The 24,891-nt window shown below is 42.2% G+C and overlaps 1 protein-coding gene across 3 annotated transcripts in view; it reads left to right on the top strand.

Moving 5' to 3' along the window:
* KCTD15 (potassium channel tetramerization domain containing 15) overlaps nt 1-1,152 on the top strand; it is a 72,402-nt gene extending 71,250 nt beyond the window's left edge. For all 3 annotated transcript variants that reach the window (XM_082270851.1, XM_082270850.1, XM_082270849.1), the window contains one exon: nt 197-1,152. In XM_082270851.1, coding sequence (XP_082126977.1) covers nt 197-349 — 153 coding nt within the window. In that variant the 3' untranslated portion in view covers nt 350-1,152. The remainder of the gene's footprint in view (nt 1-196) is intronic.
* The last annotated feature ends 23,739 nt before the right edge of the window (nt 1,153-24,891 follow it).

The raw sequence follows: 24,891 nt of genomic DNA, 5'->3' as shown, positions 1-24,891 counted from the left end.
AAGCTGAAGCTTAGGTTTGGCATCTTTTTCATAGCTACATTGGTCCAGATTGTTTGTGCCATACCTGTAGGATCCCCATGGAGACTGGTACTTTTTTTTTTTATATATATATATATTTTATGTGTTTGGTTCTGTTCCGTGTCTATATTTCTCATATTGTTTCTTCAAGGGTTTAATTCTCTTTTTTATCCTGTAGGTGCTCGAAAGACTGTTTCAAAAGGGATTCCACGTGGCTGCCTCATGCGGTGGCGGAGTTGACTCCTCACAGTTTAGCGAATACGTATTGTGCCGGGAGGACAGGCGAGTGCAGCCAAACACAATGAGGATAAAACAGGAGCCTCTGGACTGATTCCTAATGGTGTAATTTTATGGCCAATGAAGTGTTCTAAAGTCCACGATGTGAAAAACTTCGGGACCTGCTTAACAGTATTAACAGACTCAATATGACTTTTTGTTGCCAGTTTGTGATATTTTATAAAGACGACTTTACAAAGTGGACAGACACTCGGTCCTTGAAAAAAAAAAAAAGGGGGACTTGGTACTCAACACGACAGCTGTGCTGTAAAGACGAAAAGTCCCGCAAAGTGGAATTGTGTTTTCCAGATTGGAGTCTCGCTGCCAACGGGAACCAGAGGAACAAAATATCCAAGGGGGATCCAGTCCAATTAATGATATTATAGACACGTAAAATAAGACACATTTTTCCTCTATTTAATGCATCCAGTCAACTGATCCTTGCAATTACCTGACTAATCATATATTTGGCCTAATGAAAAGCTGATTCAAAAAAAAAAAGGATTTGCTTTTTGGTTAGGTAACTGTGACATACAGTACTGGACTGAGGGGCACTAAAATGTTGTCAACTAGACTATCCATACTGTAACTGTTTTGGTTGTTTTAGTATTTTGATGCATTCTGTAACGCTGTATTTTAATGACAAAGGGATTCAGTTCAAGGAAATCACTCAAGCCGACAATATTTGTCTCTGAAGCAGCTTCCACACTTCAAGCGTCCCTTTTGAGAAGTTAAACATGAAAATACAGGTCCCTGCATGAGAAGTAGTATACTCACCTCTCTGGGGTAAACTACTAATGCTGCAGCCTTTATCAGCGACTTTGGCATCCAATACTTATGGGAGTGTCGTATGTCTGTGCCTCCTGCCATGTGTCATTACCAGGGCTTTTTTCAGCGGGATTGCGGGGGGAACACAGTTCCGGCACCGAATGTACTGTTGGTAATGACAAGGGGTGCTGGGGTGTGCTGGAGGGTCTATTGATGCTGGCTGCTGGGGCATCTATTTTTTCTGGAGAGGATCTATTTTTGCACGGTGGTCCATTATTGCTGGGGAGGTCTTTTGTTGTTGGTTTTCAGGGGGGGGGGCTTATGTTGCTGGGGGGGGTGTCAACTGTTGCTGGAAGGGATCTGCTGTTGAAGCAGGGGCTATTGATGTTGGCTGCTGAGAGATATGTTGTTGCTGCTCAAGGTCTATTGTTGCTGGGGTGGTATTTTTTTACAGTGGTCCATTGTTGCTGGGGGGATCTATGGTTGCTGGGGAGGATCTATTTTACTGCTTTACTTGTTATCATTTACAAATTCCATACAACTTACTTAGCACCACAAAATGATACTTGGCTCTGTATTCTCTAAAAAGGCAGTACTGAGAGGTAAAAACAACGCTCGGAGATGGGTAGGAGGCGGAGACAATAATTGACTTAGAAAGGCGGAGTTCCTGCACCTATTCTCTGAGAAAAAAGTCCTGGTCATGACACTACAAGACTTAGCATGTCAAAATATATTTAAAGCTAAAGTTCAGCAGTGCATATTTTGCATATTAACATTGATAAAGCTTGGCCCAATGTAAGTATGTGCCATACATGTGGGATCACTGTGGAAGCTGGAAATCACTGTAGTTGGCACCACTACACAGTAATCTCCACTAGCATCTGGTGTCCCAAGCTACGTGGCTGCCCTGCTGTATAATGAACATAGGAGGTTGCTTATTGGACACAGGTGGCATTCAGGGAATGCAAAGCATTCTCTGATTGATTAAGGTGGGGTGGGGTCGTTGTGATCTCCACTTTGTTCAATCAAACAACACTTTGCACTCATTGAGAATATGCAAAGTCTTCTTGCCCATGCTGAGCATGTGATCTCCTGTGTTCACCAAGCGACAGGAAGCCGCTCAACACAGGACTCAGAAGCCATCAGCAATCACTGTACACTGTTCCAAGCTTGACCGGTTTAAAGTGGAGCTTCAGTCACCATAATCCAATTTATTCCAAAAGCACCCCGAAAATTGGCACCGATTGTACATTACTATTTGGATACTGTCCCAACTGTACAGTAATTGTGTTTTTTTTAATCTGTAAAGAATGTACTGATCTTGGAAGCAGGCAGGGGCCATCGCGGTTCTGGGCATCTGAAGCCCGCTTGTGTCTATTTTCAGGATTGGGTGCAGCTAGCTACCCAGCATGCACCTCTAGATCTTGCACCTGTGCAGTAATGACACTGCGTGGCAAAATTTGTCGTTTGCAGGTTGCCAAAGAAATGGCGGCAGCTGCAGAAGTTCCCACCCTGCTGTTGTGGCAAACAGTCAATCAAAAGAGAATCAGGCAATTCCCTTGGACTCCTGGGATAGATGACGCCGATTTGACAGGAGTCCAAGGGAGTCACCTGATGACCATCGCCTTCGCCTAGGTGGCCGGGACAAGAAGTGCTGCCAACACATATAAAATGTAGGTATTCAGTCATAATAAAAAAAAAATAATAATATCCATTTAGGGCTGTACTGTGGGTGGGCCTGTGAATGAAAGCAACTTGCAAAAAAATGGGTGGAACTCTGCTTTAACTATGCAAAAATTGCCATACCTAAACTTTAATTCCCCCTGACAGGGTAATTTTAAAGGTGACAGCTTTTCTGTAAAAACTTTAGTTTTCTGAGATAAGGAACCTGAAACTATTCAGCCTCCCTGATAGGGACTCCAGTCCTCTACCATTGTATTGGTGTGTGGATGAGAATCAGAGAATAGCCTCCGTCGCTAGATGGTTGACGCCAAGATACATTCATTTTAAGCTGGTCATACACGTGTAAATTTGAACAAGTGATCAACCATTCGATCTTATATTTCAGTGAAATCACAAATTAATCATTAACATAAAATGGTGGTTTTGATCGACCACATAGAGATGGGGTCTAAAATTCCCTCAAAGGAACTTAGTGGAAGTTTTTTCCATTTCAACCCAATCTTTCAAAAAATTGGCCAGTTATTGGCCAGTTTCGACTTCACAATTAACCAAATTCTGGTGTTGAATCAAACTCCTGGCAGTGTTTTGGCGATTACTTGCAATCTTATTTGTGATTGCCAATGGCTCGAAGATGAAATTGATAAAGTTGGCATGTATGGTTAGCTTAAATGGTGGTATAGGCAAGAACTACAAACCCAATATGTCTAACTATGATGGTCATGTCACTAGTTTCTAGACAGCGACCGGTTGCACCATTAAAAATATTGGGTTTACCTCCAGAATGTAAGTCTCTTGTATCTGGTGGAGGTATACTTCAAAGAGGAACTTAAAGTAAGGGCAAAAGGGGCATCCCCTCAGGTCAATTTATACCTAGGAAAAAAATTAAGATGCACATGGGCAGGGGAGTCTGTGTAGAACAATATGGTAAAAAAAATTCACTCAGCATAAAGTTAAAGTCTAAATTGTTTCATAAATGAAAAACAGATTTTTGTTGAATACATTTGGAAACACATGAGGTTATACTTTTGCACCAGGGAACCTCAGCAAAGTGTGGTCTGTAACTCCAGTCTAAGGCTCGTGCACATACAGTAGAGCTTACAAACGCCACCTATACTGGTGTTGAGCATTTTTTTTTCAGCCTGTAAAAAAAACCTCTATGTAAGCCTATGTGTCCATGCACACATAGGCATTTACAGGCATATAAGAGAGGGTTTACAGGCAGAAAAAAAAGCCCACCAAAGACACTTTCAGGAAAGGAGCTGAAGAGTAGATAAAATGTTGAACACGCTTAAATAAGTCTAAGTACATCTAAACGTGCAAAACACTAGATGCTTCTAGCCTTTGAACAATAATGCATTCTAGTGTCTAGAATAAATTAATATTCTGGCTAATAGGAAGCATTACCGATCAAACAGTAGACGCGCCTAAACACGTGTGCAATACGTTGCTTTTAGAATATTGCTTTTAACAGCATTTTCCTGCCAGGAGTTCTGGCGTTTAGAGGGGATTTAACAGCCACCCAGTGTGCATAAGGCCCAATAAATTAAAAATTTTAATATATTTTATAGTGAACCCATCCTTTTTTTTATTGTTGTTATACCTACCTAAACATAAGTTTTCTTGCAATCTTTTTTTTTCACTTTTATGAAACACTCCCTGTACCATTTTTCCATAACTATATTATACGCACAGATATTCAATCTGTGCAGATCAACAACTGCTGAGATAAATCTCATTGACAGAAAGATCCAAATATAAATGAGTAAAAAAAGTGCAAAAAATGATTGTCCCATGAGTCCAAAGTTCCTTATTTAAATCACAGGTATCAGAAAGGCAGCCAATGCGTTTGGCATAGGTGATTTTGTCTGCAGCAGTGGCCAAGTAATGGGACACATTCCTTGGCCACTGATACAGGCTTAATCCCCCATAAATTGCTCCTGTCCATGATTTTGTTTTCCTGGAGCTTATTTTGAGTCTGATAGCTACTTTTTGCTACATAGTCTTAAACCTTGATGAAGGGAATTTTTTGGACCCTGAAGCAAAATGGCCACCTTTTGCTTTCCTTATGTTACCTTTAATTGTAATAAAGGACTCTTGAGATAATTATTTGCCTCTCTTTCTTGGCTAATTTATATGTGGATTTCTGAATTCAGAGGACTCCTATCTTTTGGGAGGTCCCTTGTTTTGTGGAAAGCTGGTGAATCCAAGTCATTAGACCAAACCAATGATTCCGGTCTGCAAGTTGAAGATCTGAATCTATCACCTCACTCCCACCTCTCAGTAACAATAAGGGCATTGTTTTCAGCCAGTCAGACCTGACTGTTAGACTTTCACTGAGACAGAAATGGGAAGGCACTATTCTGTTACCAGAGTTCCATTCTGGTAGGTCAACTTTTGGCTCACATTATCTAGTGTGGAATGGCTAGTCAGTGTATGCTGACACAAATACAGAAACTCTTGTGTTACAGACAGGATTTGGGCAGGAGACAAAAATGTAATTTGAATGATTAACATATAAAATTGCAGATGTGGCTACGTAGCTCTTTTTATGGGTAGTTCTGGCTTCAGAAAAACGTTTCTGAAGCCAGACAGTAGAAAGCAGGCTTTCATCCTCCACTGGTATATGTGCTTGCTCTAAAAGTGATATTAGCTGTTGGGGAATCCTGGGGGTGGAAAGTCCTAGACAATAGGATGATTTCACCATAGCTACATTGGATGGTCAGAGATGTGGTCCTCATAGGGATGCAACCAGGGATGTTCTCCTCTCTTGTGGTAAACAGAGCAACGATTTCAACGCTTCCCCTTGACTCAAAAGTCTACTTTCCCTGGCACTTATCAACTCATAACTAATTCAATCTGTCCTGGGAGTCAAATGCACTGCTATCATATAAACCATGCCAATATAAAGTGCATGGTCGATTCTTACCAAACTCAGTTGTAGGGTTTTGATCTGACAGCTCCTAGGTAAAACCCCAAAGCAAAATGTAAAGTGGCCCTAGCATCCGATGTATATCATTTTACATGCATAATTAGTAAGTAATAATTAAGACTCCATTCACACCAGCGCGACTTGTCAGGCAACTTGTCAGCCTGACAAGTCGCGCTCCCTCGCGACCCATTGACTGCTACAGGACCCGTTCTAATAGGAGCGACACAAGTCGCTCCGACTTAGAAAAAGGGTCCTGTACTACTTCGGGGCGACCTCGGAGCGACTTGCATAGACTTCCATTATGTGAAGTCCTTGCAAGTCGCTCCGAAGTCGTGGTGCATGGGAATGCACAAGTCGCCCCCGAAGTAGTACAGAGTCGTGCCGCCCCAGTGTGAACCGAGCCTTAATGTAACAAACACAAATATTTATTTTTTCCCATAGAGATCACAGTGCTCCCCTGACAATGCCTTTATCTGCTTTCCAAAAGGACAGTCATCATCTACATCCTGGACTGAGATGTCAACTCAGAGATGACACAATTATGTAAATCCTGGTGCCCGTGCAGGTCTTGGCCGTGTTCACAAATGTCTGACACAGTTACAATGTTGCAGTCTGATCACTGGGGTGGAGGAGACTGAATAAATGCTTTGTTCTCCTTGCAGCAGACTTTTGACATCATTTCAGCCTAGGCAAAGTCAGTAGGCTGGGGTTCAAAGCTGGCTTTTTTTGATAAAAGGTGGAACTTTCCTTAAAATTTAAAGTGTCGTATATTGTGAGATGTCAGGGATATATTTGGCATTGTTGAGTTACTGAAAGGTCCCCATCAACTTTAAGCTTTATTAACAGTCTGTTGGGATGGATGAAGATTAGTAGAGGATCTGAAATGCTTTCTTTTCTTGCTGCTCCATATTCCCACCTTTGATAGTTACATGTTTGAAGGCCTAGGCGTTTGGTCACCTGATTTCTGGCAAAGGGGTGCATCAGGTAGTCAGAACACCGATCCTTCTCTTTCAGAAGGGATCACTTGATCAAGCACCTAAGCACTTAGATATGTGGGAAAATTGTGTATAGGTCCAAATTAAGGGTTAAATATGGGCTATAGTTAAACTGCAGTAGATTTTCTTGTTCTGCTAAATCAGGACTCATTATGTATAACATAGGCTCCAATATTGATTTAGAAGCTGACCCTTCTACCATTCCATAATGACCACTTGGCCAGTCTAAAATGACATACACGTTATCACCATGATCTTGTAGCAATGTCTAACAAGAAGGCAGCTATGGTCAGTAGAGACAGTGAAAACTCTCATATCATGTACTTCCATTGGGTGCCACCTAAGACAACTTTTTCACGTCTGAAGTTGCTCCGTATTTATTCTTCCTTGTAAATCACAATACCAACAGGCATTAAATGTATTGTAGACTTTAAAATATCAGTCTTCAATGAAGGACTATAATTAACAATATAAATTAATAATTCAGTTTTTTTTTTTTCATTTTCTTTCTCTCTTTTATGTAACTTACTTTATTCACTAGTAAATACTAATTTGCAGGGTTCAGTACACAGATAAGTATACTAAATCTGTACCCTAACTGAAGGAAATGCATACAAATGGGTGTGTACACAATTGTCTAGAATTCAGAAGACATTAGATAAAATTTTGCGATCGTTTGTGAATTTTTTTTTTTAAACATGCACTTGAAGTTTATACAGTTGGGAGGGCCATACTATGGACTAAAACAATGAGCCTTTCAAATGCCTAAGGAACACTGACATCACAAATTGTTTCATGTGCCTGTGATGTCATTCGCTCTTAGGATTTGATGGCTGAATTCTAAAATAATATCTACAATGTATCACTCTATAGGTCAGAGGAGAGACCTGTACAGGTCACATTTGTTTCAAAGGACCAGCCTCCATCACTGCCACAAAAACGTTGAAGAATTAGTCTAGTAAAACTGATATCTCATGTATGGATACTGGTTGGCAAGCTGAATCATCCACTGGATACTTATACATGATATGGTCAAAAGCATTTGTGGACACCTGACCCTCACACCTATAAGGGCCCATATTAATCCCAAAGGTGTTCAGTAGGGTTGAGGTCAGGGCTCTGTGCAGGACATGCAAGTTCCTCAACACAAAACCAGTCACACTAAAGCCCCGTACACACGTACCGAATGTTGGCCGAACGATCGGCCGTCTTTTGTCCAGTGCTGTCCTGTCGGTTGAAAACTGCTAAAGACTGCACACGAATTTTGTCGGCCAACAACAGCCGACTGCAGAAGTGATGTCATGTGATGGTTAACTTTCCGTGTTTTTTTTCTTCTCTGAGCATGCCCAGTCTTGCTAATCTGCTGTTTGTCTGCCGAATTCTGTACAGACTGGCGAGCAATTGGCCGTTCTGGTGATGGCCAACAAAAATTTTATAGCATGCACACCCGATTCTGTTCGGCCGAAAAATCGCTGTCGGTTGTCGGAAGCATCATACTAACAAGCCGTCAATCGGCCGACCGTTCGGCGGCCGAATATTTACGGCCGACAATCGCTACGTGTGTACGGGCCTTAAGTCTTTATGGCGCTGGCTTTGTACACAGGGTCACAGTCATGGTGGAACAGAAAGGGGGCTTCACCAAAGCTGTAACCATAGTATCTATTGCATGCTGTGGTATTACCAGCAACCTTTACTGGAAACCCTTGAACTCCATTATTTGGAGAGGTGTCCACACACCTTTGGTCATGCATGCATTCAATGATCAGGTGGCCATATTATATATATGTTTATATGTATCTCCTAGTTCTCCATCAAAGAGATATTCCAAGGTCACAAAGTTTTGCTCTGCCTGTTGAAACCTCTCTAATGGAAACCATTATAAAAACTAGCCACTAACATAAGATCTCTGTACCTGAGTTCAGAGTTTCATCCACCACTATATTTGGGCAACATTGTGAACTCAGGTACAGAGATCTTTCTATTGGAATCCTTGAGCACTATAAGAATCTAGAGGTTGATTCAACATGCTGGAATTCAGCTGAATCTGAAAAGACCAGGTTGGATTCACTGATCCTTTAACCACAAAGTTTTCCTCACCTTACACTGACCCCTTTAATTTATAACACTCTGAAGCCCTACAAACTCCAGCGGTGTTAGCACATGCACATATGTGTAATAAGCTAATGTATATAAAGAGCATTGGATTCCAATCCTCCTGCTGTGCGGAGGTTTACAATGTATCAGCACTAATACTGAAGGATCCTGCAGCCATGTATGGGTTTAACATGCTACATATCTGGGGGTTTATTCATCACTGAACACATTTTTTTTTTCCTGGCTTTGCGTAATTAACGTTTTTGGAAAAATTTTATTCTGCAATTTTATATCTGTATGGGTCCGGTGCTGCATTCAGATCTGTACATAAAGTATATGTAGAATTGTATATTATACATTATTTTAAAAAATATTGTCATGTACTTGTGTATACATATTTCTAATATAGTAATTCATGCCATAAACATTTCTGTAAAGTAAAAAAAAAAAAAAAGGAAGTGTCTGTTTCTGAGTAGTTTCTTGTTGGTTTGGTTTTCTTGGCCAGTTATTATCGGTGTGAAGAGGGAGGTGGACAGTCCAGACAGGGCCATCTTACCGAATGGGCACGCTGGGAAGTTGCCCGGGGGCCCCACTTGCCTGGGTGGCCCCACTTCCACAGGGAGCCCCACCTGCCCAACAACCCAGTCCCAGCAGGTGGCAAGCGCCTGTCAACCCTGCGCTGCTGGCAGGACACTTTGGCTGTGGAGGGGGAGCCCACAACTGCAGGAATGCCTGTCCACCTCCACGGGAACAGGCGCATACAGGACAGTCGAGTCTGACTCCCTTCAGTGTGTGTGTGTTCACCGGACCTAGCCGCTGAACTTGGAAGCTGTCATTACCCTGGCACTGCTGTACCAATAAATATCGCCTTATCAATAATTAGCATTTTTATTCTCTTGGGTGAATGTATAGGCGGGGCCCCAGTGCACTGCATTGCCCGGGGGCCTATAATGCTCTTAAGATGACACTGAGTCCAGATGTAGCATGCCTTCATAAGCTACATATTCATTTCCAGCCATATGGGGCTCCGTTTCTTTGCTTTTGATGGGAAGAATTACATGCAGTTGTTTTGGGAGCCCAAATTTAATCAAAAATGTGTATAGTGTTATACTGTGCACCGAGGCTCATGCAGTTGGGTTGATTTTCTAGAATTGAAAAAATGCATCTTGTGCAGCTGTGCATGGTAACCAATCAGCTTCCAACTTTAGCTTGTTCAATTATTCTTTGATACTGATGACCATAAGTCACCAGGACAGATAAGACCCAAATTTTAGAAAATAGCTGAGGAGAAATATTTCAATGGGGGCAACTCTTTCTTGACAACTAAGAGAGAATTTCCCCTCACTTTGGAGAGATTTCCTCTCGGGCCTTGTTCACACAGGCTGCAGCTTGTATAAAAAAGAAATGTGTACAGCAAATATATACACTAAGGTAGCCTTGAAATGGAAAAAGCTTGCCTGGGGGTCACACTGGACAGGATTGTGCAGTTTATTGCCACCTTAACACCTAAAATTCAAGAGCTGAAAACCGAATCGACCAAATCAAATCTACACTGTACTATAATATTACTATCAAAAATTGTCTTTACGAAAATATGCTCCATCAAGAGATTTGTTCCAAGCTGGGGTCTGGTTTTTAGAATGGATTTATTTTATTTAGCGTACCAAGGCTTACCATCGTCCACTTTTAGATGCTTAAAATTCCTACAAATGTATGAGGATTTTGGGGTATCTGGAGATAGACACCCATGCACTAGAGAAAACCTCTTCTGTGATTTTCACTAGCCATGCTGGAGAGGGAAGCCTGTTTAGCTGGTGTGCTGAGAAAAGAAGAGAATGTTTACCAGAGTCCTGGGAGGACTGAGAATAAAGCCTGGGCTAACATTCAAATATGAAAAAAACCTGAAATATGACTCAAGGTATATTGAGGTCTGGAGTCCACTGGTTCAAATTACACATAAATAAAAGCAACCCAAACCAGGGCTCTGCATTGACCACAACAAACACAAGGTATCAGAAATATACAGAATTAATTGAAAATAACAGCTCAGGAAAACCCTTAAGCTAACTTTTGGGTCTCAGGAAAAAATGATTATATGTACAGCTCACAGTACATTAGAGTGATAGTTAGTGGAAAGAATTCATCCTACATTTGTGGCCACTACAGTAGGAAGAATCCCCCACCAAGAGACCCCCCCCCACACCCCCCAATAAAAACATTGGTATCAGTAGTTACCTATCTGAGAGGCAGGAACCCCTTAAGAAACTCTGGAGGAAACCTAGTTGCAAATGGCTGCCGTAGAGTAACCCTGTATATACAGTAATTTTGAGGTAGGTGGGGAAAATACAACTTGCATTGGTGGTCAGTTAGAAGAATGCCTGCATTACAGTGGTGGTCAGAATGCCCTCTTCACAATTAGTAAAAAAGTGGTGCTGGAACTATGCAGGCACCATCAAATTGAAGGTCAATTGTCCTCAGCCAAAGGACACTAGCAACCTCTGGAGGAACTTGAGGAGGTTGAGAATGGCTGGTATAGTGCAAGAGACACTTCTGGCCGACTGGTCGTAGCAGAAAAAATGATAAGTTAGCGTGGATATTTGTGTATAGTTGCTATTCTTCCTCCTGAGACAAACTAATGTCAGTCACTTCCCCTACCACAGTCCTACTGTGAAACTAAATTTTGTTCTAAGTTTTCACAGGCATTTGTTCGAGCACCCAATAAAGGAGTTTGCATATTTGTGCTTGTGTGGGTTTCTTTTGGGTACACGCTTTCCTCCCACACTCCAAAAACATGCTGGTAGGTCAATAGGCACCTGTATGAACTGACCCTAATACGTGTATGCATGAATGTGAGTTAGGGATCTTAGATTGTAAACTCCTTGAGGGCAGGCATAGATGTGAATTACAGGATATACATATATATATATATATATATATATATATATATATATATATATATATATATATATATATATATATATATGTGCGTGCCTGTAAAATTGCATAGAATGTTGGCTCTAAGTAAATAAGGGTCCATGCACACTGGACTTACTAGTAAAAAATAAATTAAATAAATAAAAATGACTTAAAGCTTTCCCCTGGTTTGTAGATGTGATAACTTTTGCGCAAACCAATCAAAATACACTTATTGGGATTTTTTTTTACCAAAAATATGTGTCGGAATACAAATTGGCCTAAATTGATGAAAATTTTTGATTTTTAATTTTTTTTCTTTTTTTTTTTTTTTTTTTGGGGAATGTTATATTGCAAGTACAAAATATTGTTTTTTTTTTTCAGAATTGTCGCTCTTTTTTTGTTTATAGCGCAAAAAAAAAAAAAAATCACAGAGATGATCAAATACCACCAAAAAAAAACTCTATTTGTGGGGAAAAAGGACATAAATTTTATTTGGGTGCAGCATTGCATGTCCACGCAACTGTCAGTTAAAGTAACGCAGTGCCGAATCGCAAAAAATGGCCTGGTCCAAGGGGACCAGGGGTTTAAGGGGGGAAACCTTCCGGTCCAGAAGTGGTTAAAATGTATCTAAAATCAAAACTTTTAGATGGTCTAAGACTTGCAGTGTGTTTTTTTTTTTTTTTTTTTTTCTTTTTTTAAGTGTTGTTTGAGTCCACACTAGGAGCCCTATCAATGTGCCTATTGTGACCATTGCTCACTGGAACTAAAAGTGAGAGGAAATCTTCCAATGGGGACAACTGTTCTGGTGACCACTGTGTTGTTTTACCTGATATCTAGAGTAGAGAAAGTGAGGGGAAATTCGTGCAATGGGATGACGCTAGCAAAAAAATAAATTAATAAAACTGGGGTTTAACCATTCTCAACTGTATCTAAGAAGAAAGAAAAAAAAAAAAAAAACATGTCCAAGATGTGCGATTAAGGGAAAAAAAATACATATTTTATATCAATCCCCATATTTTCTCTAACAAAGATAACCATACACCATACCTTAAATCTCTGCATGAGAAGGTACTAGTAAATACACTGCTCGAAAAAATTAAATAGACACTTTTTAATCAGCATATAGCATCAAGTTGTTTAAACTCCTGCGATATTGATTTGGTCAGTTAAGTTGCAGAGGGGGTTGTTAATCATTTCACCTGCTTTGGTGTTAACTAAATTATCAACAGGTGCACTAGATGGGTAAAAATTAGATGACCTCCAAAACAGAAATGGTTTTACAGGTGAAGACCACTGACACATTTTTTTCCCTACTCATATTTTCTGACTGTTTTTCACTAGTTTTGAATTTGGCTCAGGTCAGTGTCACTACTGGTAGCATGAGGTGATACCTGGACCCTAGAGGTTGCACAGGCAGTCCAACCCCAGCAGGATGGCACATCAATACATGCCATTACCAGAAGGTTTGCTGTGACTCCTAGCACAGTCTCAAGAGCATGGAGGTGATTCCAGGAGAAAGGCAGCTACTCTAGGAGAGCTGAACAGGGCAGTAGAAGGTCCTTAACCCATCAGCAGGACCGGTATCTGCTCCTTTGTGCAAGGAGGAACAGGATTAGCATTGCCAGAGCCCTACAAAACGACCTCCAACAGGCCACTCGTGTAAATGTCTCAGGCCACCCTCATGAAGTCTGTTTCTGATTGTATGGTCAGAGGGCTCAACATCCTCTGCCTGGCACTGTAGGGCTCAATTGGTATTTGCCATTGAACACCAGAATTGACAGGTCCGCCATTGGCACCCTGTGCTTTTCACAGATGAGAGCAGGTTCACCCTGAGCACATGTGACAAACATGAAAGGATCTGGAGAAGCCGTGGAGAACATTATGCTGCCTGTTCAGCATGACTGGTTTGGTGGTGTGTCAGTGATGGTCTGGGGAGACATATCCATGGAGGGACACACAGACCTCTACAGGCTAGACAATGGCACCCTGACAGCCATTAGCTATCAGGATGAAATCCTTGGACCCATTGTCAGACCCTACTCTGGTGCAGTGGGTCCTGGGTTCCTCCTAGTGCAAAACAATGCCTGGCCTCATGTGGCAAGAGTATGCAACCAGTTCCTGGAGGATGAAGGAATTGATACCATTGAATGGCCCCTACGCCCTTCTGACCTAAATCCAATAGAACACCTCTGGGTGATTATGTTTCAGTCCATCCAACGCAGCAATGTTGCACCTCAGTCTGTTAGGGAGCTCAGTGATGCCCTGCTCCAGATCTGGGAGGAAATACCCCAGGACACCATTCGTTGTCTCATTAGAAGCATGCCCCGACATTGTCAGACATTCATACAAGCACGTGGGAGCCATACAAACTACTGAGTACCATTTTGCGTTGCTGCAATGAAATTTCAGCAAAATTAACTAGCCTGCTGTATCATTTTCTCACTTTGATTTTTGGGGGGTCTTTGAATTCAGCCATCTGTAGGTTGATCATTTTAATTTCCATCACACTATGTGGCATCCTTTCATTCCTAACACATTACCCAGTCCATACCAGTATAGATATCCAGCATGACATTTTTCCCCATTGAGATCTGATGTGGTTTCAAAGTGTTCCTTGTAACCCACCCCCCTCCATGTTATGGAGATAAGGAGAGAGGGGGTTGTTCTGTATTCCTAACATACTTCCTGTCCAAGGGTGACAATGCTGTTGCTTCATTAATACAGTACAGTGTGTTACTGGCAGGATCACCACAAAAAAACAAAGGAAAAAAAAGTCTGGAAAAAAAATGACTGTAAACTGCAATATTTTACACTTTTATTCTTGGGTTTAAATACACTTTAATAAATAACCACAAAACCTTGTAGCTCAATGATGTCACTTTCTCCATAAACTTATGTTGCAGTTTTGCTACGTCTGCCCAAGATGAATACAGGATGCCTTGGGCTATGCTATGGTATCTGCACAGATGCACAAGCTGGAAAGTCCCCCCAACATCAATCAGAGATTTTGGAAATGGTTTTGTGGACACGTATGTGCCCACACCCTGCAAAAGAATCTCGGCGCAAATCGTTATCCGCTGTGATTGACACCACATCCTGCTTACCCACAGTAAAAGGTTGTTTGCTTTCCTTTCAGTCATTACCCTCTAATCGTCGATAGATTAAAGAAAATTATGCAGATTGCATTTCAGGAATGCTTTTAGGAAAGACATTAAGTATTAACATGACATGTTTCAATAATGTTGTCTACGTACTGTCAATAAAGTATGAGGGTTTAGACCGGGAGACTGGGGTGTATTTGCTCAATACTGTCTTTATGAAGTACAGTACATCAACTCAAAAGCACAATACTCCCATTTTATGAGAAGCAATTTAATTTTTCTAAGCCTCTTTTTAGGCATGGGACTTTGCAATTCTGAAGCTTATCTCATAGGCGCCATTACTTGCCAAGAAAGAGGCCCACTCACTATGGGATTCATTTTTTAAAAATTGATGGCAAAAAGCACAGATTTCCTGACAGAGGTATGAAAACACTTTACAAATACCTTAGATTCTGTTTATCAAGAATGAGAAAACTAGTACAGAGAAATGTTTTTGGGTTTCCAATTGCCAAACCCTGACCGGGCCTTTCAAATGGAGGATGCTGGAGGCTTTACATGGGCTTCCCAGTCATGATCAACAGCCCTCCATAACAGTCTGTAATAAAAATCAAAATGAAATACACAAGAACAGTGTGTTTCAAGCAGGGTGCCACAGCACCATGTGGGCCTATGACATGAAGGAGGGGTTATGATGTGACAAGTGGGTCTCTGACATGATGGTGTTCCTCTGATGTGATAGAGGGACATCTGACATGATGGGGGCCTCTGATGTGAAGGAGGGGGTTCTAATATGATGGCGGGACCTACGATATGGTGGGGGGCCTCTAAGGGGATGGGGGTACCTGTAAAGTGATAGGGGTCCCCTGATGCAAAGGGAGGGCTCTGATCTAATAGGGGTACTTTGATGTAAAGGGGGACCTCTGGTGTGAAGGGGGCTTCTGATTTGAAGTTAATTTTATTAAGGTGGTTGTATGCATTGTGTCCAGGCTCTGTTTTCCAATTTAAATGTTTTCCTTTTAACATTTTTTTACATTTTAGACTGGAGTACCTCAAGATTATCCATACTTTTAAAGATTTTAGCTAGCGTGTCCTACCACTAAATGGCCAACAAACTGTTTTTTAAGCCCTGAAGGAGGATGAGTCTTTATGCCCAAAACGTGTTGGCTTTTTCTGATGCTCCTAGCCAAGTAATGTGTTCAAAAACTTTAAAGAAAGATGAACGTTTGTACTAGATGCCCCTTACCACACACCCAGAATTTTGTTTCAAATGGAAATCAATGAAAGAATGCAAGCTAAGGATGTAAAGGGCAACAAATGAATGTGGGCTGGGCCTTTCTATTTTTCTATACAGTCCTCAGAACCATCATTCAGGGGAGCTTTGAAGGAATTGATCATATCAAGTAGCTACCTCCCTTTGAGACTCAAGGAAATGTAGCCTAAGAGCTTATTCACACTCTGTATTTCTACCACTGATCCATTCTCTGATAAAACCAATGTATAGGCATGTCCATATGTGCCGGTACACATATGGTACATGCGCCATAACCCATGACGAATAAACAGGTGGAAAAAGCAGGTATTCAACACACCCTGGTGTTTACTTACCCTTTCAGCATGCCCGTGCAAACATCCAAATCCTATTTTACTCCTTTTTGTTCTGTTAAATATGCCACACCATTTTGTCATGTATTTGTTCAATAAGTGCACACTAATACCTATTGGTCCTACCCAGAGATGTATAGTAACTAAGTAGAACTACTTCACTACTGTACTTAAGTACCGAAAGGCGGTATCTGTACTTTCCTGGAGTAGAATTTTTTTCTCCCACTTCCACTTTTACTTCACTAAATTTTTTCAATGATTTCAATACTTCTACTCCAATATTTTTTTTTGTGCTGCATAGTTACTCGTTACAATTATAAAAATTACCACTGCCAGAACAGTAGATGGCAGGTTTCATGAAGCTCAAAACATGTGTATTATCAGCACATATGAAAATAAATGCTACTGTATGTATAAATAAAAGCTGCATTTGAAATAATAAAAAACAATATGATGTTCAAACTTTTGACTTCTTTCTTTAATAACTACATAACACAGTACTTGTACTTTTACTTTCAGTACTTGAGTAGCAACATTTTTTAAAAAAACTACTTGCAATACTTAAGTACAAAAAATGTTGAATACTTTAGTACTTCTACTCAAGTCACTTTTTGATCGAGCACTTGTACTTTTACTCAAGTATGGGTTTACTTTATACAACTCTGGTCCTACCAGAAATCTCTTGAGCTGATAGCTTCCTGAGCTTTCAGCACTTCTATGGTGTTACCTACAGGATTCCTCCCACTGTGCTACAAAAAAGAGGAGAGAGGGGAGACATCATGTAGTTGTGCCCCTACAGAGTGGCTTCTCTACAGAGAGAGTTCAATGAATGAGTGTTGTCAACCTAGGACCGAAGTGTGCTACTTGCTGGATCAGGCAAAAAAAAAAAAGAAAAGGAAAATAAGAAAAAAAAAAAGAAAGAACTTATGAAGGCATCATATTTAATTTGCAATATATAATGTTTTTGTTTTTAAGTGTAGATACGCTTTAAAATGTTCCATCAGGCAAACTGGGCCATTAAACCTGCTTTTAATGTAAGATCACAGTACTGTTCAGTCACCAGTATGGAAACAAAAGCCCAGGCTGACGGATAATTTTGTTTTTATTCATGTCAAGAGACTATGTCTGTTGCTGCATAGTTTAAAGTCCAATCTCTTTTCAGCCTCTGGCAGAAAAAATACATGAAAGGTGGCTTTGCCCCTCTGGCAAAGTTTGACCCATGGCTGGGCAATTTTCTGAGAAGCAGGAGCCTTAGGCTCCAGTGCTCATTGTGCTCAGCTGAACGGCCTCAGGCAAATTGTTCATATTTGTGCTGCCTTCATTACGAGTCAGGTTTTTACTGAAAGGCTCAATCCCCTTCACATTTTACCTACATGAATGTTAAGTGTCAATAAAATCATTTAGATGTATTTGTCTTCTCCATTTTGAATTGAGTTGGTATTAAATGGTGAGACTTGTAGTGCTTTACCTTCTAGAACAATGCTGTCTATGCCAAATTTTAATCAGTGCCTTTAAATATAAGCAAAGTGCAAACAGCACAGTGTTTCCCAAACCATAGTTCTCCATCAGCCATCATGGCAAAGTGCACAATGAAAGTTATAGCTCCTACTGAATGTTATCTTTTGTGCCACACTACTTTGTTATACCTGTGATTTAGCTAAAGTAGCAGTCAGTGCACTATATCATACAGGACAGTGTCCATAGACTTACAGTATCTCACAAAAGTGAGTACACCCCTCACATTTTTGTTAATATTTTATTATATCTTTTCATGTGACAACACTGAAGAGATGACACCTTGCTGCAATGTAAAGTAGTGAGTGTACAGCTTGAATAACAGCGTAAATCTGTTGTCCCTTCAAAATAACTCAACACACAGCCAATAATGTCTAAACCGCTGGCAGCAAAAGTGAGTACACCCCTAAGTGAAAATGTCCAAATTGGGGCCAATTAGCCATTTTCCCTCCCCGTGTCATGTGACTCCTTAGTGTTACAAGGTCTCAGGTTTGAATGTGGAGCAGGTGTGTTAAATTTGGTGTTATTGCTCTAACTCTCTCATACTGGTCACTGGAGGCTGAACATGGCACCTCATGGCAAAGAACTCTGAGTATCTGAAAAAAAGAATTGTTGCTCTACATAACGGTGGCCTAGGCTATAAGAAGATTTCCAAGACCCTAAAACTGAGCTGCAGCATGGTGGCCAAGACCATACAGTGGTTTAACAGGACAGGTTCCACTAAGAACAGGCCTTGCCATGGTCGACCAAAGAAGTTGAGTGCACGTGTTCAGCGTCATATCCAGAGGTTGTCTTTGGAAAATAGATGTATGAGCGCTGCCAGCTTTGCTGCAGAGGTTGAAGGGGTGGGGGGGTCAGCCTGTCAGTGCTCAGACCATACGCCACACACTGCATCAAATTGGTCTGCATGGCTGTCATCCCTGAAGGAAGCCTCTTCTAAAGGTGATGCACAAGAATGCCGCAAACAGTTTTCTGAAGACAAGCAGACTAAGTACATGGATTACTGGAACCATGTCCTGTGGTCTGATGAGACCAAGATGAACTTATTTGGTTCAGATGGTGTCAAGCGTGTGTGGCGGCAACCAGGTGAGGAGTACAAAGAAAAGTGTGTCTTACCTACAGTCAAGCATGGTGGTGGGAGTGTCATGGTTTGGGGCTGCATAAGTGCTGCCATCACTGGGGAGCTACAGTTCATTGAGTCAACCATGAATGCCAACATGTACTGTGACATACTGAAGCAGAGCAAGGTCCCCTCCCTTCAGAGACTGGGCCGCAGGGCAGTATTCCAACATGATAACGACCCCAAACACACCTCCAAGACGATCACTGCCTTGCTAAAGAAGCTGAGGGTAAAGGTGATGGACTGGCCAAGCATGTCTCCAGCCCCCAAACATCTGTGGGGCATCCTCAAACGGAAGGTGGACGAGCACAAGGTCTCTAATATCCATTTGCTCCATAATGTCATCATGGAGGAGTGACAGTGGCAACCTGTGACACTCCGATGATCTCCATGCCCAAGAGGGTTAGGGCAGTGCTGGAAAATAATGGTGGCCACACAAAATATTGACACTTTGGACCAAATTTGGACATTTCCACTTAGGGGTGTACTCACTTTTGTTGCCAGCGGTTTAGACATTAATGGCTGTGTGTTGAGTATTTTTGAGGGGACAGAAAATTTACAGTTATAGAAGCTATACACTCACAAGCTGATACACTGTGGCAAAGTGTAATTTGTTCAGTGTTGTCATATGAAAAGATATAATAAAATATTTACAAAAATATGAGGGGTGTACTCACTTTTGTGAGATACTGTACATCCCTTTCTGAGTTCATAGAATACACCCCCTTTGTTCCAAGCTGGCCAGCGCTTCTCTTTTTTTTGAGAGAGAGAGACCTCCTCGTCTGGAGTCGGGACTAGTCTCGTGAGAGTGTAACGCGGGAGTGTATCACAGCCATACACCCACCCACAGCAGCCCGGTGCCAGCCAGCCACCCACATCCACAGGCCCTGTACCAGCCAGCCACCCACAGGCCCTGTACCAGCCAGCCACAGGCACTGTACCAGCGAGCCAGCCTCCCACAGGCCCTGTACCAGCCAGCCACCCACAGCCCCTGTGCCAGCCACCCACCCACCCACCACAGGGTGCCAGCCAGCCAGCCAGCCACCCACCACAGGGTGCCAGACAGCCGGACACCCACAGACAGGGTGCCAGACAGCCAGCCACCCACAGGCCCTGTACCAGCCAGTCGCCCACAGGCCCTGTACAAGCCAGCCACTTACAGCCCCTGTGCCAGCCACCCACCTACCACAGGGTGCCAGCCAGCCACCCACCACAGGGTGCCAGACAGCCAACCACCCACCACAGGGTGCCAGCCAACCACCCATTAAGCATTAAAAAAAATTAACATGTTCAGTACCAGATTTGTGTCAAAAATTGTCTTTATTTTTCAAAACTTTAAATGTACAAAATATCGGCCCATATGGGCTGATACCGATATGTTGTGACCAAAATATCGGTATCGACCCAGAAAAAAACATATGGGTCTATCCCTAATTTCCAGTTCATTAAAATGTATGTCCAGTCAAAACTTTTTTGGGTTTGTTTTAGATAGAAAGAGGAAGGATTAGAAAGTCTTTCAGGTTTCACTGATATCTGGGGCTCTGTTAGAGAGATTTACCTTTACTTCCTTTACTACTGACAAAGATTTCACCAGATAAGAGGTGAGGGATAATCTCCTACAGCAAATAGACAGTGGTGTAGAGCAGTGTTTCCCAACTTCTTTTCAGTCAATGCACCCTTTAAAAATCTGCACAATCTTGAGGTACCCCATTCTAAAATGTAAAAAATGTAAGTTTTTCATAACAGAGCAACATCCACACATGTAGGAAACCCAACCTTAGAGGTGATTTATTCTTCCAAAGCAAATACACCTGTGCACACTTGTACTGACTAGTATTCCAATGTTTCTCTTCTACCCCTGTTGCTCTCCCTCACTCAGTTAATGTGACCACAGTGCTAACAGAGAGGGGCAGAGGAGGGGCAAACAAGGATGCTGTGCTGGCACCCAATGATCCCCTTATCAATCAATGACATGATCGCTCAGTTCTCCCCCTCGGTGACTGTTGGTCGTTGGCTCTCTGCTCTCCCCTCCAGCACTTACTGGAATGCTGGGCTGTGGAAGGGACGGAAGGGGCTGGCTCAGGCTCTTAGCGGATTGATGAGAGGCTGAGCCAGGTGCCAGGCCAGGCTTTTGGGTGGATACTGACCATATTATTGGGATTTTTCCCGAGCCTGGACCGGCTGAGTGACGTCAGCCGACAGCAGGCTTTAGCCCACTGTCAGCTGAAAATGGGTCACAGGAGTGCAGAATGAACTGCACTCCGGTGGTCCACAGGATAAGAATGGCCAAAAAACCTTTGCCCCTACTTCTCCTGTAAGCTTTTTATTGCTATCTAGGATTATATGTAATATATTCCAATGCCCAATTCCACCATTCCACACCTCCATCCATCCTTTGCTGCTTTATCACCATACCATGCTTCCACCCAACCGTTGCCACTGTATTATCATGCAATGCCTCTACTCATTCTTTGCCGCTGCCTTTACCCATCCTGTGCCTCTGTATCACCATGCCATGCCTCCTCCAATCCTTTGCCTCTATTGGTCATTGAGGCTTCCTATTGCATTAAGAAACTAATATAATGTTTTGATATGATCGTGGACTTGAGTGCCAATTAGAATGTGTTTATATGCTCATTGAAAAATTGAATAAAACGTAAATATACAAAAAAAAGAAACTAAAAGGGGGTTCAGGAGATATAAATGGCACATTTCCAAGCTCACATTTTAACAGTATGAGTCTAAATGTTCATATATGTTCTGCTGTCTGTGTCTCAGGATCTGCTGGTTGTTTGGACTAGATTTCTTAGAAGGTGACCTCTGAATATGCATTTTCCATGTGCTCAGTTTGAATTGCCCAGGTTTGTGACGGCTTTTCTTTAAGCACATGACCTAGCGCACAAATAGAAATGTTCTTGCCACTTGAAGCTGCTGTGTGGGTCAAACAGTTATTACGGCAATTAAGAACTGGGTCATTTTGCTTCGCAATTGGCCAGTGAGCTCTCTGGCAGTGCGGGAGTTAAAGCACACTTTTCCCCCCATCTCACTCCTGACACATCTTGCTTTGAACAGAAACTAGAGTTGAGGCTATAGCTTCGCTGTGACCCAGAGAGACAAGGCGAAAATGATGAAACGGATATACTGTCTCAACTGAAATGAGATAGTGGACTGGCACTTCAAAGCATTTACAAGACCAAGAACAGGCAAGACCTGATCTTGATAAGTAAAAACATTGAGATTTACTAGGAGACACACAGGTCCGCAGGGAACTAATATACAGCCAGCTTTTGGTGAAGCCCGAATTCTCCTGCAGCACAGCATGCAACCTGGTGAAGGTGTGAGCTTGTACTTTATAATCCTGCATTCAGGTAATAAATAAACTACATGGTGTTAACAGTCAACAACAACACATACCATTGTGGGAAAGGCAGTAAACCTATTGGCCAATGCAGTTAAAACCAAGCTGTGCCTGCAAAGCATGAGGGACATGCAATTGTCTGGTCTTCCTTGGCCTTTCAGTCCATGTTTGCATGAATGTGCTGAAGGTCAGTTGGAAGAGTGTAGGCTTTTGAGCTCCTATGGTAGGGTAACCAGACGTCCTCAGTTTCTGGTAACAGTCCCCGGATTAAGGACACTGTCCCCGGTCCAAGTCTGTGCCCGGTTTTGTCCCCCGGTTCAGGGCCGGATTAATGTAGACAGGGCATCCCATGCTGGCTGAGAGAGCCTGGTGGCTCGGATGCTGACGCCCCCTGCTGGACGATCTCACTGCTGCTGTTCAGTGGAGGAGAGGCAGAGCCAAAAATTGACTGTGTGGAGGGATGAGAACAGGAGCTGAGCAGAAGGGGGGGTCTGTTTGTACACAGGTGAGGGAAGTGGGGAACAGGGGTCAGAGCTGATGCAGCTGCATGGAGAGATGGAGAGTTTAGCTGTTGTGGGGGAAGGGCTAAGAGGTGGCTGCAGAGATAATCTGTGAGAGAAGGGCGCAGAGGTGAGCTATGGATGTGGGGGGAAGTGGCCTCTGTGCAAAGCAAACCTCTGAACCCTTACTCTATGCCTAACACCCTCCTGTATAATATGTAGTGCTGTGCCCAGCACTCTGTGTATTATGCAGTCATGTGCCCAGCGCTTTGTGTATTATGTAGTCATGTGTCCAGCGCTCTGTGTATTATGTAGTCCTGTGCCCAATGCTCTGTGTATTATGCTGTCCTGTGCCCAGCACTCTGTGTATTATATAGTCCTGTGCCCAGCGCTCTGTGTATTATGCAATCCTGTACCCAGTGCTCTGTGTATTATGTATGTAGTCCTGTACCCAGCGCTCTGTATATTATGCAATCCTGTACCCAGTACTCTGTGCATGATGTAGTCCTGTGCCCATTTCCCTAGGGAACTCCGGTTTCCTCCCACACTGCAAAGATATGCTGGTTGGTTTATTGGCTCTAGTATGTATGCATGCAAGGTAGGGAAATGAAAGCGGAACGTCACCCAGAAGGGGAGGTTCTGCTTTTCTGCCTCCTCCCCTTCTCCTCTACAACTTTTGACACATGCCATTTTTGATGAGCGGTTTTGATATGTACCAGCTCCCACCACCTAGGCGATTCGAACAGAAGTTCACCTCCCCCTCAGCCTATAGCCACTTAGGACACGTCACACACGGCTCGCACATGCATGGCGGAAATCTGGCTGTGAAGTCGTAAGGATTCACAGCCGGCTTTCCACACTAAAGATGTGGGGGAAACTGAAGACTAATGAAGAACCAGCCCGGTGCTGGATCCTTGGACAGATAAGGGTCCTTTTATTAAAAGTCTGCAGCCACAGTATTTGTACCTGCTGACCTTTCATTTTTTGTTCCTAAGGTGAAGATCCTCTTCATATTGTAAGTGCCATAAAGACAGAGACTGATGTGAATGTACAGTATGTAAGTTTCTGCATAAATTGCCAAATAAATAGTAAATAAAAAAAATAATAATAGTAATAAGCTTATGTTAGACACACACTTAGTCACTCCTTGGTAGCGCATGATCACTGCCGCACAGCTAACTGGCTCCTTGTGCTGCTTCTTTCTCTCCCAATCTGAGCTCTGATGTACAGGGCCTAATATAAGATCGAACTTAGGTACTTTTTTTAAAAATAAAAATGTATTGAAAAGCTGCATTAAAGTGTATGTTTAGCCAAAAATGTTAATTTAAATTTTGGAAGGGGAGGGTCAAAACCCCTTTTGGATTATTTTTGTTGTCTCTGCCCTCTTACTTCTGTCTTGGAGATGCAGGAAATGAGAGGAAATCTCCCCAATGCCAGGGTAACTACCATCTTAGACAACTGTATCAGAGCATTTGTCCAAATTGGAAGATTTCCTCTCATTGTGCTCTTATAACAACTCTAAAGTTGAGGATGGATGTCCTCTTACATTCCATCTCAGTCAATAGGACAAATGGAGGGGCGGATCTTCCAAGCTGGGGTGCAGGCTGCAATAAAAACTTTTCTGAGGGTCTAATCCTTTCATACATCAAAACTTAAAGTTGAACTTCGGATACAAAAAAATTAGAAAAACTTTAAATATATTAATATATTAATAACCACAAAAGACCTACACGCTTTTTGTGCACCAAATACATTTGAAAACCCAGATATAACTTGTAAAAGTAGCAGTTACATCATTACTGTGCTGTATAAAGCCTGTCCAGGTGGTCCCCGGCAGGGCTGCTGTTAGAAATCACGGGGCCCCGTACAGACTACCTGGCAGGGCCCCCCCAATAAAATATTAAAGATATATTTAGCTAAAATTACAACAAAATCACTATTAGCAGACTATTAGCAGACACAAATTCAACACAACTCAGATAATTCCTGCTAAATCTAAAATAAAAAAACTATGTT

This window comes from Pelophylax lessonae (genome assembly GCF_965119305.1).
Source record: "Pelophylax lessonae genome assembly, chromosome: 10".
In the NCBI taxonomy this organism is placed as follows: Eukaryota; Metazoa; Chordata; class Amphibia; order Anura; family Ranidae; genus Pelophylax; species Pelophylax lessonae.
This window is presented reverse-complemented; position numbering and strand designations above follow the sequence as displayed.